This window comes from Salvelinus alpinus, chromosome 11, assembly GCF_045679555.1.
Source record: "Salvelinus alpinus chromosome 11, SLU_Salpinus.1, whole genome shotgun sequence".
NCBI lineage: Eukaryota > Metazoa > Chordata > Actinopteri > Salmoniformes > Salmonidae > Salvelinus > Salvelinus alpinus.
Genome location: NC_092096.1, coordinates 16,069,087 through 16,087,690, shown reverse-complemented (window position 1 = coordinate 16,087,690; position 18,604 = coordinate 16,069,087). Strand labels below are relative to the sequence as shown.

The following is an 18,604-nucleotide window of genomic DNA, read 5'->3' as shown; positions in this document are numbered from 1 at the left end:
GTGTAAACGGAGTAAGGGACAGCGAAAGAAGGAGGAATGGACTTGGGACGATGTATTGGATGGTAAAGGTTGCTACACTTGGGAGGAGATCCTGGCTGGGAGGGATCGCCTCCCATGGGAACAGGTGGAGGCATTGAGGAGAGCAGAGGCTACCTGGGAGAGGAACCGGAGCTATGAGGGAACGCGTCTGGCACGGAAGCCAAAAAAGCCCGTGAGTAATTCCCAAAAATTTCTTGGGGGGGGGCTAGGAGATAGTGGGCCAAGGGCAGGTAGGAGACCTGCGCCCACTTCCCAGGCTTACCGTGGAGAGCGGGAGTACGGGCAGGCGCCGTGTTACGCAGTAGAGCGCACGGTGTCTCCTGTACGAGTGCATAGCCCAGTGCGGGTTATTCCACCTCCCCGCACTGGTAGGGCTAGATTGAGTATTGAGCCAGGTGTCATGAGGCCGGCTCAACGCGTCTGGTCTCCAGTGCGTCTCCTCGGGCCGGCATACATGGCACCTGCCTTACGCATGGTTTCCCCGGTTCGCCTACATAGCCCGGTGCGGGTTATTCCACCTCCCCGCACTGGTCGGGCAACCGGGAGTATTCAACCAGGTAAGGTTGGGCAAGCTCAATGCTCAAGAGTGCCAGTACGCCTCCACGGTCCGGTATTTCCGGCGCCACCTCCCCGCCCCAGCCTAGTACCTACAGTGCCTACACTACGCACTAGGCTACCAGTGCATTTCCAGAGCCCTGTTCCTCCTCCACGCACTCTCCCTATAGTGCGTGTATCCAGTTCGGTGCCTCCAGTTCCGGCCCCACGCACTAAGCCACCTGTGCGTCTCCTAAGTCCTGTACACACTGTCACTTCTCCCCGTACTAGTCCTGAGGTGCGTGCCCTCAGCCCGGTGCCACCAGTGCCGGTACCACGCACCAGGTATAGAGTACGCTTTGAGAGTTCAGTGTGCCCTGTCCCTGCTCCCCGCACTAGTATGAAGGTGCGTGTCCTTAGCCCCGTGCCTCCAGTTCCGGCACCACGCACCAGGTCTACAGTGCGCCTTATCCGGCCAGAGCCATCCGTCTCCCCAGCGCTATCTGAGCCATCCGTCTCCCGAGCGCCATCTGAGCCATCCGTCTACCCAGCGCCGTCTGAGCCATCCGTCTACCCAGCGCCGTCTGAGCCATCCGTCTACCCAGCGCCGTCTGAGCCATCCGTCTCCCCAGCGCCGTCTGAGCCATCCGTCTGCAATGAGCCTGCAAAGCCGCCCGTCTGCCATGAGCCTGCAAAGCCGCCCGTCTGCCATGAGCCTACAGAGCCGTCCGCCAGACAGGAGCCGCTAGAGCCGTCCGCCAGACAGGAGCCGCTAGAGCCGCCCGTCAGACAGGATCTGCAAGAGCCGCCAACCAGACAGGATCTGCCAGAGCCGCCAACCAGACAGGATCTGCCAGAGCCGCCAATCAGACAGGATCTGCCAGAGCCGCCAACCAGACAGGATCTGCCAGAGCCGCCAGCCAGACAGGATCTGCCAGAGCCGCCAGCCAGACAGGATCTGCCAGAGCCGTCAGCGAGCCATGAGCAGCCAGAGCCGTCAGCGAGCCATGAGCAGCCAGAGCCGTCAGCGAGCCATGAGCAGCCAGAGCCGTCAGAGAGCCATGAGCAGCCAGAGCCGTTAGAGAGCCATGAGCAGCCAGAGCCGTCAGCCTGCCATGAGCAGCCAGAGCCGTCAGCCTGCCATGAGCGTCCAGAGCCGTCAGCCTGCCATGAGCGTCCAGAGCCGTCAGCCTGCCATGAGCGTCCAGAGCCGTCAGCCTGCCATGAGCGTCCAGAGCCGTCAGCCTGCCATGAGCGTCCAGAGCCGTCAGCCTGCCATGAGCGTCCAGAGCCGTCAGCCTGCCATGAGCGTCCAGAGCCGTCAGCCTGCCATGAGCGTCCAGAGCCGTCAGTCAGCCATGAGCTGTCCCTCAGCCAGAAGCGGCTAGTAATTCAGAACTGCCCCTCAGTCCAGAGCTGTCTCTCTGTCCAGAGCTGCCCTTCAGTCCGGAGTTGCCCCTCTATCCTGAGCTACCTCTTTATCCTGAGCTACCTCTCTCTCCTAAGCTATCCCTCTGTCCTGAGCTATCCCTATGTCCTGAACTACCTTGTCCCAGAGCTGTCCTTGATTCTGGTGTTGCCCCTAAATTTAGGTGGGGTTATTTGGAGGGTGGTCATTGTGGGGAGGCTAAGGAAGCGGGGATTGATTATGGTGGGGTGGGAACCACGCCCGGAGCCTAAGCCACCACCGTGGTCAGATGCCCACCCAGACCCTCCCCTGGACTTTTTGGTGATGCGTTCGGAGTACGCATCTTGAGGGGGGGGTTATGTCACGTTCCTGACCTGTTTTCTGTTTAGTTTTGTGTGTTAGTTGGTCAGGACGTGAGTTTGGGTGGGCATTCTATGTTGTCTGTTTCTATGTTGGTTTAGGGTTGCCTGGTATGGCTCTCAATTGGAGGCAGGTGTTTGGCGTTCCTCTAATTGAGAGTCATATTTAGGTAGGCTGTTCACAGTGTTTGTTTGTGGGTGGTTGTCTCCTGTGTCTGTGTCGATGTTTGCACCATACGGGACTGTTTACGGTTTGTTCATTTCATGTAGTCTGTTCCTGTTCATTTCGTTCTTCACGTTGTATGTAAGTTCGTTGTTCAGGTCTGTCTACTTTCGTTTTGTTATTTTGTATCATTTTCAAGTATAGTTCGTTTTCGTGTTTGTTCGTTTTGTTTATTTAATAAATCATTCATGTCATTTCAACGCGCTGCACCTTGGTTCAATCCCTGCTCCTCCTCTTCGGATGAAGAGGAGGAGGACCGCCGTTACACAGCGTTTGATTTGTTTTTAGCTAGCGGTAAAGGACAGGACTCGCAGGACGATGTAGCCAACGGATTCCTTCTTGATGAATAAATAAAACAAACACGTTTGGTTGTTTCTCTGTATTACTGGCCACCTAGGAATTTGATGAAGTTGTCTTCAGTTAACCAGCTAGATATGTTCCCAATGTCCCGACCTCATCACTAGCTACCGAGCCATTTCAGTCTATCAACCAAGTTAGAGTAGCTGACCGTCTGCTAGGCAAGGGGGCTGGACTTTAGAAAATACAAAAATTGATGTAATTATTAGGTCATGATATTATATACCAGTGTGACAGTTGTAGCAAACTTCTCAGGCATAAACATTCTTAAAGAACCACTGTGCATCATTCATTAAAATTACAATTAAATTGGTATGCTTAGATAACCCACATGCAGAAAAATATACATATTTTTTTTTACATAGAATCAGGCATAAAGATTATGGATCTAGATTGCAGGAAAAAGTTGTTTCAGTTGTTAGAAACATTCTCAAACTGTTTCCAACTGTTTCAGTTGTTAGAGAAATTCTCCAACTTTCGAAGAGGGCCCCCCCTCCTGCCGTCACGTACTTCGAGCCCCTCTAAAATACGACGTGGCTGCTTTACCTACTGTAGTTAAATGCACTGACTGTGAGTCACTCTGAATAAAAGCGTCTACCTAAACGACCAACATGTAAAATGCAGTGATTTTCCATCTGCTCTACATCAGTCAGAAGAATGGAGGAGGCAGCAGATCTAAATGAGAACAGGGGTTTAGCCATGTTATTCCACCGTGTTACAAACACATCACATAAAGAGAACCATCCAGAGGCTTCTCATGCCAGAGCATAAAGCGTGCCAAGCACCCGAGCACCGCCCAGCCAGAAGAAGAAGAAGAACAAAAGCCACCGTGCAAATGTGCAAATCTCCAAGCGTTCCCCCCTGTTGAGGCCTAGCCTCAAAGAGGGCTCCCATCCAGAAAGCTCTGCACACCACCACGGCCCGCCAGCCCAGCCCAGCACTGTGACAGGAGACTGGGGTTGTGGTCCTACCCGTTGCCCAGGTTCTGGACAGACAGCCCTGGATGACATGGGGAGGGTCCCAATAGTCTAATAAGGGTGGCCTCCTCTCTTCATGTCTCCTTGTCTCATTTACTTCCTCTGTTATCGATGTGAAAGAGGAGGACTGGTGAAAACAAATCAAATCAATAACAGGTGTTGCTACAGTTTCTACATTCACCATCAGGCTCTCACCTATATGCTCTCTACATTCACCATCAGGCTCTCACCTATATGCTCTCTACATTCACCATCAGGCTTTCACCTATATGCTCTCACACCAGTTCAGATGAAGGAGAGGAGACCAGGTCGGATAGATGGATGAAGGAGAGGAGACGAGGTCGGATAGATGGATGAAGGAGAGGAGACGAGGTCGGATAGATGGATGAAGGAGAGGAGACGAGATCAGATAGATGGATGAAGGAGAGGAGACGAGATCAGATAGATGGATGAAGGAGAGGAGACGAGATCAGATAGATGGATGAAGGAGAGGAGACGAGATCAGATAGATGGATGAAGGAGAGGAGACGAGGTCAGATAGATGGATGAATGAGAGGAGACTAGGTCGGATAGATGGATGAAGGAGAGGAGACTAGATCAGATAGATGGATGAAGGAGAGGAGACGAGATCAGATAGATGGATGAAGGAGAGGAGACGAGATCAGATAGATGGATGAAGGAGAGGAGACGAGATCAGATAGATGGATGAAGGAGAGGAGACGAGATCAGATAGATGGATGAAGGAGAGGAGACGAGGTCAGATAGATGGATGAATGAGAGGAGACTAGGTCAGATAGATGGATGAATGAGAGGAGACTAGGTCGGATAGATGGATGAAGGAGAGGAGACTAGGTCGGATAGATGGATTAAGGAGAGGAGACGCGGTCAGATAGATCGATTAAATAGAGGAGATGATGCCAGGAGAGTAAACCACACTAGACTATTGAGACTCAGCCATCCATGCTTGCCCACGTGCTTCCCTGCTAAGACCAGGCCAAAGGGCAGAGAGGGAGAGAGAGAGAGAGAGAGAGAGAGAGAGAGAGAGAGAGAGAGAGAGAGAGAGAGAGAGAGAGAGAGAGAGAGAGAGAGAGAGAGAGAGGGAGAGAAAGAGAGAGAGAGAGTCAGTGTGTGTGTGATGTACACACCCAGGCCTGAGCCACTGGCTGCCTGTCTGGCCTGCCTCGCTGTTTAAAGTGTATATAGCCTCTTTCTCTCTCCTGTCATGTGTTTTTCAGCAGGGATGAAGCTGTGTGGGCGTGGAAACGGTGTGGTTTCAGCCTGGAGGCCAACAACACACTGATTGGAAGAAAAGGAGGAGGATGTAAAAGAGAGAGAGAGAGAAAGAGAAAAGCAATGATCCTGAAATAACAGCACATCCATAGGAAGACACAATGTGGAATAGGGAAGGAACGACTAACAGCACATCCATAGGAAGACACAATGTGGAATAGGGAAGGAACGACTAACAGCACATCCATAGGAAGACACAATGTGGAATAGGGAAGGAACGACTAACAGCACATCCATAGGGAGACACAATGTGGAATAGGGAAGGAACGACTAACAGCACATCCATAGGGAGACACAATGTGGAATAGGGAAGGAACGACTAACAGCACATCCATAGGAAGACACAATGTGGAATAGGGAAGGAACGACTAACAGCACATCCATAGGAAGACACAATGTGGAATAGGGAAGGAACGACTAACAGCACATCCATAGGAAGACACAATGTGGAATAGGGAAGGAACGGTTAACAGCACATCCATAGGAAGACACAATGTGGAATAGGGAAGGAACGACTAACAGCACATCCATAGGGAGACACAATGTGGAATAGGGAAGGAACGACTAACAGCACATCCATAGGGAGACACAATGTGGAATAGGGAAGGAACGACTAACAGCACATCCATAGGGAGACACAATGTGGAATAGGGAAGGAACGACTAACAGCACATCCATAGGGAGACACAATGTGGAATAGGGAAGGAACGGTTAACAGCACATCCATAGGAAGACACAATGTGGAATAGGGAAGGAACGACTAACAGCACATCCATAGGGAGACACAATGTGGAATAGGGAAGGAACGACTAACAGCACATCCATAGGGAGACACAATGTGGAATAGGGAAGGAACGACTAACAGCACATCCATAGGAAGACACAATGTGGAATAGAGAAGGAACGACTAACAGCACATCCATAGGGAGACACAATGTGGAATAGGGAAGGAACGACTAACAGCACATCCATAGGAAGACACAATGTGGAATAGGGAAGGAACGACTAACAGCACCTATAGGAAGACACAATGTGGAATAGGGAAGGAACGACTAACAGCACATCCATAGGAAGACACAATGTGGAATAGGGAAGGAACGACTAACAGCACATCCATAGGGAGACACAATGTGGAATAGGGAAGGAACGACTAACAGCACATCCATAGGAAGACACAATGTGGAATAGGGAAGGAACGACTAACAGCACATCCATAGGGAGACACAATGTGGAATAGGGAAGGAACGACTAACAGCACATCCATAGGAAGACACAATGTGGAATAGGGAAGGAACGACTAACAGCACATCCATAGGAAGACACAATGTGGAATAGGGAAGGAACGACTAACAGCACATCCATAGGAAGACACAATGTGGAATAGGGAAGGAACGACTAACAGCACATCCATAGGAAGACACAATGTGGAATAGAGAAGGAACGACTAACAGCACATCCATAGGAAGACACAATGTGGAATAGGGAAGGAACGACTAACAGCACATCCATAGGAAGACACAATGTGGAATAGAGAAGGAACGACTAACAGCACATCCATAGGAAGACACAATGTGGAATAGGGAAGGAACGACTAACAGCACATCCATAGGAAGACACAATGTGGAATAGGGAAGGAACGGTTAACAGCACATCCATAGGAAGACACAATGTGGAATAGAGAAGGAACGACTAACAGCACATCCATAGGAAGACACAATGTGGAATAGGGAAGGAACGACTAACAGCACATCCATAGGGAGACACAATGTGGAATAGGGAAGGAACGACTAACAGCACATCCATAGGAAGACACAATGTGGAATAGGGAAGGAACGACTAACAGCACCTCCATAGGAAGACACAATGTGGAATAGAGAAGGAACGACTAACAGCACATCCATAGGAAGACACAATGTGGAATAGGGAAGGAACGACTAACAGCACATCCATAGGAAGACACAATGTGGAATAGGGAAGGAACGACTAACAGCACATCCATAGGAAGACACAATGTGGAATAGGGAAGGAACGGTTAACAGCACATCCATAGGAAGACACAATGTGGAATAGGGAAGGAACGACTAACAGCACATCCATAGGGAGACACAATGTGGAATAGGGAAGGAACGACTGACAGCACATCCATAGGAAGACACAATGTGGAATAGGGAAGGAACAACTAACAGCACATCCATAGGAAGACACAATGTGGAATAGGGAAGGAACGACTAACAGCACATCCATAGGAAGACACAATGTGGAATAGAGAAGGAACGACTAACAGCACATCCATAGGAAGACACAATGTGGAATAGGGAAGGAACGACTAACAGCACATCCATAGGGAGACACAATGTGGAATAGGGAAGGAACGACTAACAGCACATCCATAGGAAGACACAATGTGGAATAGGGAAGGAACGACTAACAGCTATAGGAAGACACAATGTGGAATAGGGAAGGAACGAGACAGCACATCCATAGGAAGACACAATGTGGAATAGGGAAGGAACGACTTGTGGTCAGGCTTGTGCCGGATAGGAAGATGAGGACCCCAAATATACATCTGAAGAGGAAGAGAGGAGAATAAATAGATAGAATGAAAAGAGAAAAGAGAGGGATCAGAGAGGAGAATAAACAGATAGAATGAAAAGAGAGGGATGAGAGAGGAGAATAAACAGATAGAATGAAAAGAGAGGGATCAGAGAGGAGAATAAACAGATAGAATGAAAAGAGAGGGATCAGAGAGGAGAATAAACAGATAGAATGAAAAGAGAGGGATCAGAGAGGAGAATAAACAGATAGAATGAAAAGAGAGGGATGAGAGGAGAATAAACAGATATAATGAAAAGAGAGGGATCAGAGAGGAGAGGTCATTTTATTTATTTATTTATTTCACCTTTATTTAACCAGGTAGGCTAGTTGAGAACAAGTTCTCATTTACAACTGCGACCTGGCCAAGATAAAGCATAGCAGTGTGAACAGACAACAACACAGAGTTACACATGGAGTAAACAATAAACAAGTCAATAACACAGTAGGAAAATATACATTGTGTGCAAAAGGCATGAGGAGGTAGGCAATAAATAGGCCATAGGAGCAAATAATTACAATTTAGCAGATTAACACTGGAGTGATAAATCATCAGATGATCATGTGCAAGTAGAGATACTGGTGTGCAAAAGAGCAGAAAAGTAAATAAATAAAAACAGTATGGGGATGAGGTAGGTAGATTGGGTGGGCTGTTTACAGATGGACTATGTACAGCTGCAGCGATCGGTTAGCTGCTCAGATAGCAGATGTTTAAAGTTGGTGAGGGAAATAAAAGTCTCCAACTTCAGCGATTTTGCAATTTGTTCCAGTCACAGGCAGCAGAGAACTGGAAGGAAAGGCGGCCAAATGAGGTGTTGGCTTTTGGGATGATCAGTGAGATATACCTGCTGGAGCGCGTGCTACGCGTGGGTGTTGTTATCGTGACCAGTGAACTGAGATAAGGCGGGGCTTTACCTAGTATGGAGGGAAATGAGGGAACGAGGGAAAGTATAGTGTGTATGTCTGTGTTGGAGGTGTCTGTGTTGGAGGTGTCTGTGTTGGAGGTGTCTGTGTTGGAGGTATCTGTGTTGGAGGAGTCTGTGTTGGAGGTGTCTGTGTTGGAGGTGTCAGTGTTGGATGTGTCTGTGTTGGAGGTGTCTGTGTTGGAGGAGTCTGTGTTGGAGGTGTCTGTGTTGGAGGTGTCTGTGTTGGAGGTGTCTGTGTTGGAGGTGTCTGTGTTGGAGGTGTCTGTGTTGGAGGTGTCTGTGTTGGAGGTGTCTGTGTTGGAGGAGTCTGTGTTGGAGGTGTCTGTGTTGGAGGAGTCTGTGTTGGAGGAGTCTGTGTTGGAGGTGTCTGTGTTGGAGGTGTCTGTGTTGGAGGAGTCTGTGTTGGAGGTGTCTGTGTTGGAGGAGTCTGTGTTGGAGGTGTCTGTGTTGGAGGTGTCTGTGTTGGAGGTGTCTGTGTTGGAGGTGTCTGTGTGGGAGGTGTCTGTGTTGGAGGTGTCTGTGTTGGAGGTGTCTGTGTAGGAGGTGTCTGTGTTGGAGGTGTCTGTGTTGGAGGTGTCTGTGTTGGAGGTGTCTGTGTTGGAGGTGTCTGTGTGGGAGGTGTCTGTGTTGGAGGAGTCTGTGTTGGAGGTGTCTGTGTTGGAGGTGTCTGTGTTGGAGGTGTCTGTGTTGGAGGAGTCTGTGTTGGAGGTGTCTGTGTTGGAGGTGTCTGTGTGGGAGGTGTCTGTGTTGGAGGTGTCTGTGTTGGAGGTGTCTGTGTTGGAGGTGTCTGTGTTGGAGGTGTCTGTGTTGGAGGTGTCTGTGTTGGAGGTGTCTGTGTTGGAGGTGTCTGTGTTGGAGGTGTCTGTGTTGGAGGTGTCAGTGTTGGAGGTGTCTGTGTTGGATGTGTCTGTGTTGGAGGTGTCTGTGTCTGTGTTGGAGGTGTCTACAGTGGGGAGAACAAGTATTTGATACACTGCCGATTTTGCAGGTTTTCCTACTTACAAAGCATGTAGAGGTCTGTAATTTTTATCATAGGTACACTTCAACTGTGAGAGACGGAATCTAAAACAAAAATCCAGAAAATCACATTGTATGATTTTTAAGTAATTAATTTGCATTTTATTGCATGACATAAGTATTTGATCACCTACCAACCAGTAAGAATTCCGGCTCTCACAGACCTGTTAGTTTTTCTTTAAGAAGCCCTCCTGTTCTCCACTCATTACCTGTATTAACTGCACCTGTTTGAACTCGTTACCTGTATAAAAGACACCTGTCCACACACTCAATCAAACAGACTCCAACCTCTCCACAATGGCCAAGACCAGAGAGCTGTGTAAGGACATCAGGGATAAAATTGTAGACCTGCACAAGGCTGGGATGGGCTACAGGACAATAGGCAAGCAGCTTGGTGAGAAGGAAACAACTGTTGGCGCAATTATTAGAAAATGGAAGAAGTTCAAGATGACGGTCAATCACCCTCGGTCTGGGGCTCCATGCAAGATTTCACCTCGTGGGGCATCAATGATCATGAGGAAGGTGAGGGATCAGCCCAGAACTACACGGCAGGACCTGGTCAATGACCTGAAGAGAGCTGGGACCACAGTCTCAAAGAAAACCATTAGTAACACACTACGCCGTCATGGATTAAAATCCTGCAGCGCACGCAAGGTCCCCCTGCTTAAGCCAGTGCATGTCCAGGCCTGTCTGAAGTTTGCCAATGACCATCTGGATGATCCAGAGGAGGAATGGGAGAAGGTCATGTGGTCTGATGAGACAAAAATAGAGCTTTTTGGTCTAACTCCACTCGCCGTGTTTGGAGGAAGAAGAAGTATGAGTACAACCCCAAGAACACCATCCCAACCGTGAAGCATGGAGGTGGAAACATCATTCTTTGGGGATGCTTTTCTGCAAAGGGGACAGGACGACTGCACCGTATTGAGGGGAGGATGGATGGGGCCATGTATCGCGAGATCTTGGCCAACAACCTCCTTCCCTCAGTAAGAGCATTGAAGATGGGTCGTGGCTGGGTCTTCCAGCATGACAACGACACGAAGCACACAGCCATGGCAACTAAGGAGTGGCTCCGTAAGAAGCATCTCAAGGTCCTAGAGTGGCCTAGCCAGTCTCCAGACCTGAACCCAATAGAAAATCTTTGGAGGGAGCTGAAAGTCCGTATTGCCCAGCGACAGCCCCGAAACCTGAAGGATCTGGAGAAGATCTGTAGGGAGGAGTGGGCCAAAATCCCTGCTGCAGTGTGTGCAAACCTAGTCAAGAACTACAGGAAACGTATGATCTCTGTAATTGCAAACAAAGGTTTCTGTACCAAATATTAAGTTCTGCTTTTCTGATGTATCAAATACTTATGTCATGCAATAAAATGCAAATTAATTACTTAAAAATCATACAATGTGATTTTCTGGATTTTTGTTTTAGATTCCGTCTCTCATAGTTGAAGTGTACCTATGATAAAAATTACAGACCTCTACATGCTTTGTAAGTAGGAAAACCTGCAAAATCGTCAGTGTATCAAATACTTGTTCTCCCCACTGTATGTGGGAGGTGTCTGTGTTGGAGGTGTCTGTGTTGGAGGTGTCTGTGTTGGAGGTGTCTATGTGGGAGGTGTCTGTGTGGGAGGTGTCTGTGTTGGAGGTGTCTGTGTTGGAGGTGTCTGTGTTGGAGGTGTCTGTGTGGGAGGTGTCTGTGTTGGAGGTATCTATGTGGGAGGTGTCTGTGTTGGAGGTGTCTGTGTTGGAGGTGTATGTGTGGGAGGTGTCTGTGTGAGACATGTCTGTGTGGGAGGTGTCTGTGTTGGAGGTGTCTGTGTTGGAGGTGTCTGTGTGGGAGGTGTCTGTGTGAGACATGTCTGTGTGGGAGGTGTCTGTGTGAGACATGTCTGTGTGGGAGGTGTCTGTGTGGGAGGTGTCTGTGTTGGAGGTGTCTGTGTGGGAGGTGTCTGTGTGGGAGGTGTCTGTGTGGGAGGTGTCTGTGTGGGGTGCTGGGCAGAGCAGAAAGAGACACCAGAGAGAGACAGAGAGAGACAGAGCAGAGCAGAGAGAGAGAGCAGAGAGAGACATCAGAGAGAGACACCAGAGAGACCAGAGAGAGACACCAGGGAGAGACAGAGAGAGACACCAGAGAGAGACAGAGAGAGACAGAGCAGAGCAGAGAGAGAGAGCAGAGCAGAGAGAAACACCAGAGAGAGACAGAGCAGAGCAGAGAGAGACAGAGCAGAGCAGAGAGACCAGAGAGAGACACCAGGGAGAGACAGAGAGAGACACCAGAGAGAGAGAGCAGAGCAGAGAGAGACACCAGAGAGACCAGAGAGAGACAGAGCAGAGCAGAGAGAGACAGAGCAGAGCAGAGAGAGACAGAGCAGAGAGAGACACCAGAGAGAGACAGAGAGAGACACCAGAGAGAGACAGAGAGAGACAGAGCAGAGAGAGAGAGCAGAGCAGAGAGAGACACCTGAGAGAGACACCAGAGAGAGACAGAGAGAGACAGAGGGTAACCTGCATACTGTTGTCTCTCAGCAGGTATAATTGATGTTAGCATGGCCAACATTACCACTGTCCTGAACCATGGATCTGTCTGTGTGGGGCTGTGGTTACTTCAACAGGTAATTACAAGGCTGCTCCATGTCACACACACACACACACACACACACACACACACCACACGCTCACATCACACACACACGTGGACACACACTGCACGCTCACATCAGACACACACACATACGCACAGACACACACACCGCACGCTCACATCACACACACACATGGACACACACACCACACGCTCGAATCACACACACGTAAGAAAAGCCTCCTCGCGTCACAAAAAAATTGTGGAAGGAGAAATGAATACAGGTTCTGACAGGTTTCTGGAGGAGAGGAGAGTGTTCCTACCTGCTGCAGCTGTAGACAGTGTGTGTGTGTGTGTGTGTGTGTGTGTGTGTGTGTGTGTGTGTGTGTGTGTGTGTGTGTGTGTGTGTGTGTGTGTGTGTGTGTGTGTGTGTGTGTGTGTGTGTGTGTGTGTGTGTGTGTGACAGAGAGAGGGAGAGTAGAGAGAAATGGAGGGAGAGAGGTGAATCAGTGTCTGTCTTCATCAAAGATGAGGGTCGCCAGACTGTAGACCAGGAAACACAGAACACTGACACTATGCAGCCGCCTACTGGAAACTCAACACAAACATTCTAATGAAACATTCTCTATTAGGAGAAAGACAAGGAATAACGAGAGGTGAGGTTAGAGGTTAGAGTTGGGATAATTAAGAAAACAGACCGACGGTGAGACGGCCAAGGGTTGGAGGGATGGAGGGGCGAGGTAGAGGGATGGAGGGATGAGGTAGAGGGATGGAGGGATGAGGTAGAGGGATGGAGGGACGAGGTAGAGGGATGGAGGGACGAGGTAGAGGGATGGAGGGGCGAGGTAGAGGGATGGAGGGATGAGGTAGAGGGATGGAGGGACGAGGTAGAGGGATGGAGGGATGAGGTAGAGGGATGGAGGGATGAGGTAGAGGGATGGAGGGACGAGGTAGAGGGATGGAGGGACGCGGTAGAGGGATGGAGGGACGAGGTAGAGGGACTGGAGGGATGAGGATGGAGGGATGAGGTGGAGGGATGGAGGGATGAGGTAGAGGGATGAGGTAGAGGGATGGAGGGATGAGGTAGAGGGATGGAGGGACGAGGTAGAGGGATGAGGTAGAGGGATGGAGGGATGAGGTGGAGGGATGAGGTGGAGGGATGGAGGGATGAGGTAGAGGGATGGAGGGATGAGGTAGAGGGATGGAGGGAGGTGAGGTAGAGGGATGGAGGGATGAGGTAGAGGGATGGAGGGATGAGGTAGAGGGATGATGGAGGGATGAGGTAGAGGGATGGAGGGATGAGGTAGAGGGATGGAGGGACGAGGTAGAGGGATGAGGTAGAGGGATGAGGTGGAGGGATGAGGTAGAGGGATGAGGTGGAGGGATGAGGTGGAGTGATGGAGGGATGGAGGGATGAGGTAGAGGGATGAGGTGGAGGGACGGAGGGATGAGGTAGAGGGATGGAGGGATGAGGTAGAAGGATGAGGTAGAGGGATGGAGGGATGAGGTAGAGGGATGGAGGGATGAGGTACAGGGTGAGGATGATGTCATGATCCTCAGGGTCACGTCTGTTCAGCCTCAGGAAGGGAGCGGTGGTTTTAGTGTATTTTATTAATAAAGGAAAGACTGGCGTGAGACTGGCCTCTCACCTGACTTACTGTAACTATGGGTCTGTGTTGGTGTAAAGGGCTGTTCTCACAGGCTGTGTACTCTGTTCTAGCTGGTTCTAATATACAGAACAAAGACAGGCTTCAGAGTACAGTATGGTCTCCTCTCTCTCTGTCCTAGTATCTTACTGTATGAGACGTGTCTGTAACATTCAGAGTACAGTATGGTCTCTCTCTCTGTCCTAGTATCTTACTGTATGAGACGTGTCTGTAACATTCAGAGTACAGTATGGTCTCCTCTCTCTGTCCTAGTATCTTACTGTATGAGACGTGTCTGTAACATTCAGAGTACAGTATGGTCTCTCTCTCTGTCCTAGTATCTTACTCTATGAGACGTGTCTGTAACATTCAGAGTACAGTATGGTCTCTCTCTCTGTCCTAGTATCTTACTCTATGAGACGTGTCTGTAACATTCAGAGTACAGTATGGTCTCTCTCTCTCTCTCTCAATTCAATTGCAATTTAAGGGCTTTATTGACATGGGAAACATATATTACCATTGCCAAAGCAAGTGAGGTAGATAATATACAAAAGTGAAATAAACAATAAAAATGAACAGTAAACAGAAGTTCCAAAAGAATAAAGACATTTAAAATGTCATATTATGTATATTGACAGTGTTGTAACAATGTACACATGGTTAAAGTATAAAATGGAAAATAAATAAACATAAATATGGGTTGTATTTACAATGGTGTTTGTTCTTCACTGGTTGACCTTTTCTTGTGGCAACAGGTCACAAATCTTGCTGCTGTGATGCACACTGTGGTATTTCACCCAATAGATATGGGAGTTTATCAAAATTGGGTTTGTTTTGGAATTCTTTGTGGATCTGTGTAATCTGAGGGTAAGCAGAGCTCTCTCTCTCTCTCTCTCTCTCTCTCTCTCTCTCTCTCTCTCTCTCTCTCTCTCTCTCTCTTAGTATCTTACTGTACTCTATGAGACGTGCCTGTACCATTTGCTTATTGTACTGTTAGACTGAAACCATGTGTTTGTTTGGCATTGGACCTGAAATGGCATTGTGTGCATGTGTACGTGTATTGGAGTATACCTGCTGTGTGTGTGTGTGTGTGTGTGTGTGTGTGTGTGTGTGTGTGTGTGTGTGTGTGTGTGTGTGTGTGTGTGCGTGCGTGCGTGCGTGCGTGCGTGCGTGCGTGCGTGCGTGCGTGCGTGCGTGCGTGCGTGCGTGTGTGTGTGCGTTGTACAGAGAGACAGAACAATGGGACACATTCACCAGCCTCACAGCCATTGGAGAAACACATTATAGCTTGTCACTGTGCTGTTCAGACCACTAAGCCTCTGAGTCTCATAGAGACTATCTGGTAAGAGACAAGAATGACTCAATCACAGGCTCTGTTATATTCACAGTATGAGGAAATACTTTACAATGTACAGCTGTGTGTTCATTAAGTAAAGGGCCTTCAGAAAGTATTCATACCCTTTGACTTGTTGTATTTCAGCCTGAATCCAAAATGGATTCAATAGATGTTTTTTCTCTCACCCATCTACACACAATACACAATACACAATACACAATACATAATACACAATACATAATACATAATACACAATACATAATACACAATACATAATACACAATACACAATACACAATACATAATACACAATACACAATACACAATACATAATACATAATACATAATACATAATACATAATACACAATACATAATACACAATACACAATACACAATACATAATACATAATACACAATACATAATACACAATGCATAATACACAATACACAATACACAATACATAATACACAATACACAATACACAATACATAATACACAATACACAATACACAATACACAATACACAATACATAATACACAATACACAATACACAATACATCATACACAATACACAATACACAATACACAATACATAATACACAATACACAATACACAATACACAATACACAATACATAATACACAATACACAATACACAATACATAATACACAATACACAATACACAATACACAATACACAATACATAATACACAATACACAATACATAATACATAATACACAATACATAATACACAATACACAATACATAATACATAATACACAATAATACACAATACACAATACATAATACACAATACATAATACACAACAAGTCACGTAATAAGTTGCACGGACTCTGTGTGCAATAATAGTGTTGAACATGATTTATTTTCTGATGATTTTTGAATGACTACCTCATCTCTATACGCCACCATACAACGATCTGTGTGAGGTCCCTCAGTGGAGCAGTGGGTTTCAAACACAGTCTCAACCCCTCGGACCAGGGAGCTTTTCCAATGCCTCGTAAAGAAGGGCACCTATTGGTTGATGGGTATAAAAAAAAAAAAAAAAAATGAATGGATATTAGCACAGGTTAAACCTGGTTCAGTCTGCTTTCCACCAGACACTGGGAGATTCACCTTTCAGCAGGACAATAACCTAAAACACCGGGCTGGGTTTCTGTACAGCACTTTGTGACATCAGCTGATGTAAGAGGGGCTTTATAAATACATTTGATTGAAATCTACACTGGAGTGGCTCACCAAGACGACATTAAATGTTCCTGAGTGGCCTAGTTACAGTTTGGACTTAAATCGGCTTGAGAAATTTATGACAAGACTTGAAAATGTCTGTCTAGCAATAATCAACAACCAACTTGACAGAGCTTGATGATTAAAAAAAAGAATAATTGCCAAATATTGTACAATCCAGGTATGTAAAGCTCTTAGAGACTCACCCAGAAAGACTCACAGCTGTAATCACTGAAAAAAGGTGATTCTAACATGTATTGACTCAGGGGGTGTGAATACTTATGTAAATACGATTTCTGTATTTCATTTTCAATAAATGTGCAAAACAATTCAAAAAACCTGTTTTCACTTTATCGTTATGTATTATGTATTGTGTATTGTGTATTATGTATTGTGTATTATGTATTGTGTATTGTGTATTGTGTATATATGTGTATGTATTGTGTATTGTGTATTATGTATTGTGTATTGTGTATTGTGTATTGTGTATTATGTATGATGTATTGTGTATTGTGTATTGTGTATTATGTATTGTGTATTGTGTATTGTGTATTATGTATTGTGTATTATGTATTGTGTATTGTGTATTGTGTATTATGTATTGTGTATTGTGTATTGTGTATTGTGTATTATGTATTGAGCACATTTTTACTCCTGAACTTATTTAGTCTTGTCATAACAAAGGAGTTGAATACCTATTGAGTCAAAACATTTCAGCGTTTCATTTTTTATTAATTTGTAAACATTTACAAAAACGTAATTCCATTCTGACATTATGGGGTATTGTGTGAAGGTTACACACAATCTCAATGTAATATTTGTTGATAGACTTATAATAGAAGTAGTAGATGTTGCATTAGATATATTTAAAATAAAACTTGTAAAACTCAGTGGTTGCTATGGATTTAATACTAAAGGAAATGATCAAACAAGTAAAACATTTTCATTAAACTATCTCTAGGTTTTATTCTAAAATTAGCAGTGTTCTGATCACTCTATAGTAACTCTGAAACAGTTTTCAGACAAACAGGACAAATGCGCGGGCATCTCAAAAAACCCGGCCTTAGTGATGGCTGTCAATCAACACTTGTTCTGTGTGTGTCTGTGCGCGCTCCTGTCCAGTCCTGTGGGAGTTGCTGGGGTACTTTGGGATATCCCCTCCTGCTACTTTATTACCCCGCTCCGAAGACAGCTCTGCGAAGAGGGCAGGCGCATGGGCTACGCACTGGGCCAAACTCGAACATCGACTAGAGGACTGTGGAAGTTGTCCGGCTAAACGCTCTCTGCCGCTAACTTCAACTATACCGCTACCGGACGCCCCGTGCGAGACTTCAACCCAGCTCTGCCTGTCACACGGCTCTCGCCGCCGGGGACTGGAGTTTACGGGGGTTTTTATTAAAGGAATGTTTACTTGAAGGGGCCAATACCTATCTGGATATCCTCAGGCTCTGATGGTGTTGCTACTGAGGAACTTTCTCTTCTTGCGTGTGACTGGCGTTCGTTGGTAAGCAGGCTGGGGTAGGCTACTAAAAGTGGAGTCCTCATACCGTAGTTCATATTTTCTTTTGTTTCACGCTCTCTGTCCGGAGCAGCGTCTGTCATCTCACTAACCGGAATACTTCGCGTGTGTTTATTTTTGCGTGAAACAGAGACGCTGCGTAATCGTTTGGAGACGGAGCAACTAATCGCGAACTAATTTGTATTGTACACCTGTTTCTTATTGCTATGCTAGCTATGCCAGCGGAGCAAACAACTGTCCCCACCGCCGTGAACAGGAGAGCTAAGAACGATATCCGAGACCGAGGAGCGAACTGAGCGGGTTCTTTTGGAACGGACCGAAAAACTTTTCTGTGGAACTTGTTGCGAAATTAGTCAACGATAAAAGGAAACTCCCGTGTCAAGTGTAATTTAACGGAGGTGGAATTTGTCTATTTTCTCGGGAGGAAACTCATACTTGTATAATCGGTCGTTCATAAAGTTGTTCTCTCAACGAAGAGACTTCGTTCTGGAACTCTGGAGAAAGTTTTGGAACGCCGAACGCTCAGGGGGAAACGGACGTGCAACTCAACGATACAA

General features: G+C 46.9%; 2 protein-coding genes across 2 annotated transcripts in view; one reads left to right on the top strand and one right to left on the bottom strand.

The window, feature by feature from the left end:
• Positions 1-18,085, bottom strand: part of LOC139533266 (uncharacterized) — a 27,212-nt gene extending 9,127 nt beyond the window's left edge. Inside the window, exons 1-4 of the mRNA XM_071331337.1 lie at positions 17,956-18,085; positions 11,256-11,703; positions 11,199-11,215; positions 8,695-9,648 (exon numbers count right to left, since the gene is read on the bottom strand). Of these exons, the coding sequence (XP_071187438.1) occupies positions 8,695-9,648; positions 11,199-11,215; positions 11,256-11,703; positions 17,956-18,085 (1,549 nt within the window). The remainder of the gene's footprint in view (positions 1-8,694; positions 9,649-11,198; positions 11,216-11,255; positions 11,704-17,955) is intronic.
• wnt5b (wingless-type MMTV integration site family, member 5b) overlaps positions 17,648-18,604 on the top strand; it is a 194,659-nt gene continuing 193,702 nt past the window's right edge. The window contains exon 1 of the mRNA XM_071331831.1: positions 17,648-18,604. The gene's annotated coding sequence lies outside the window, so the exon portion shown is untranslated.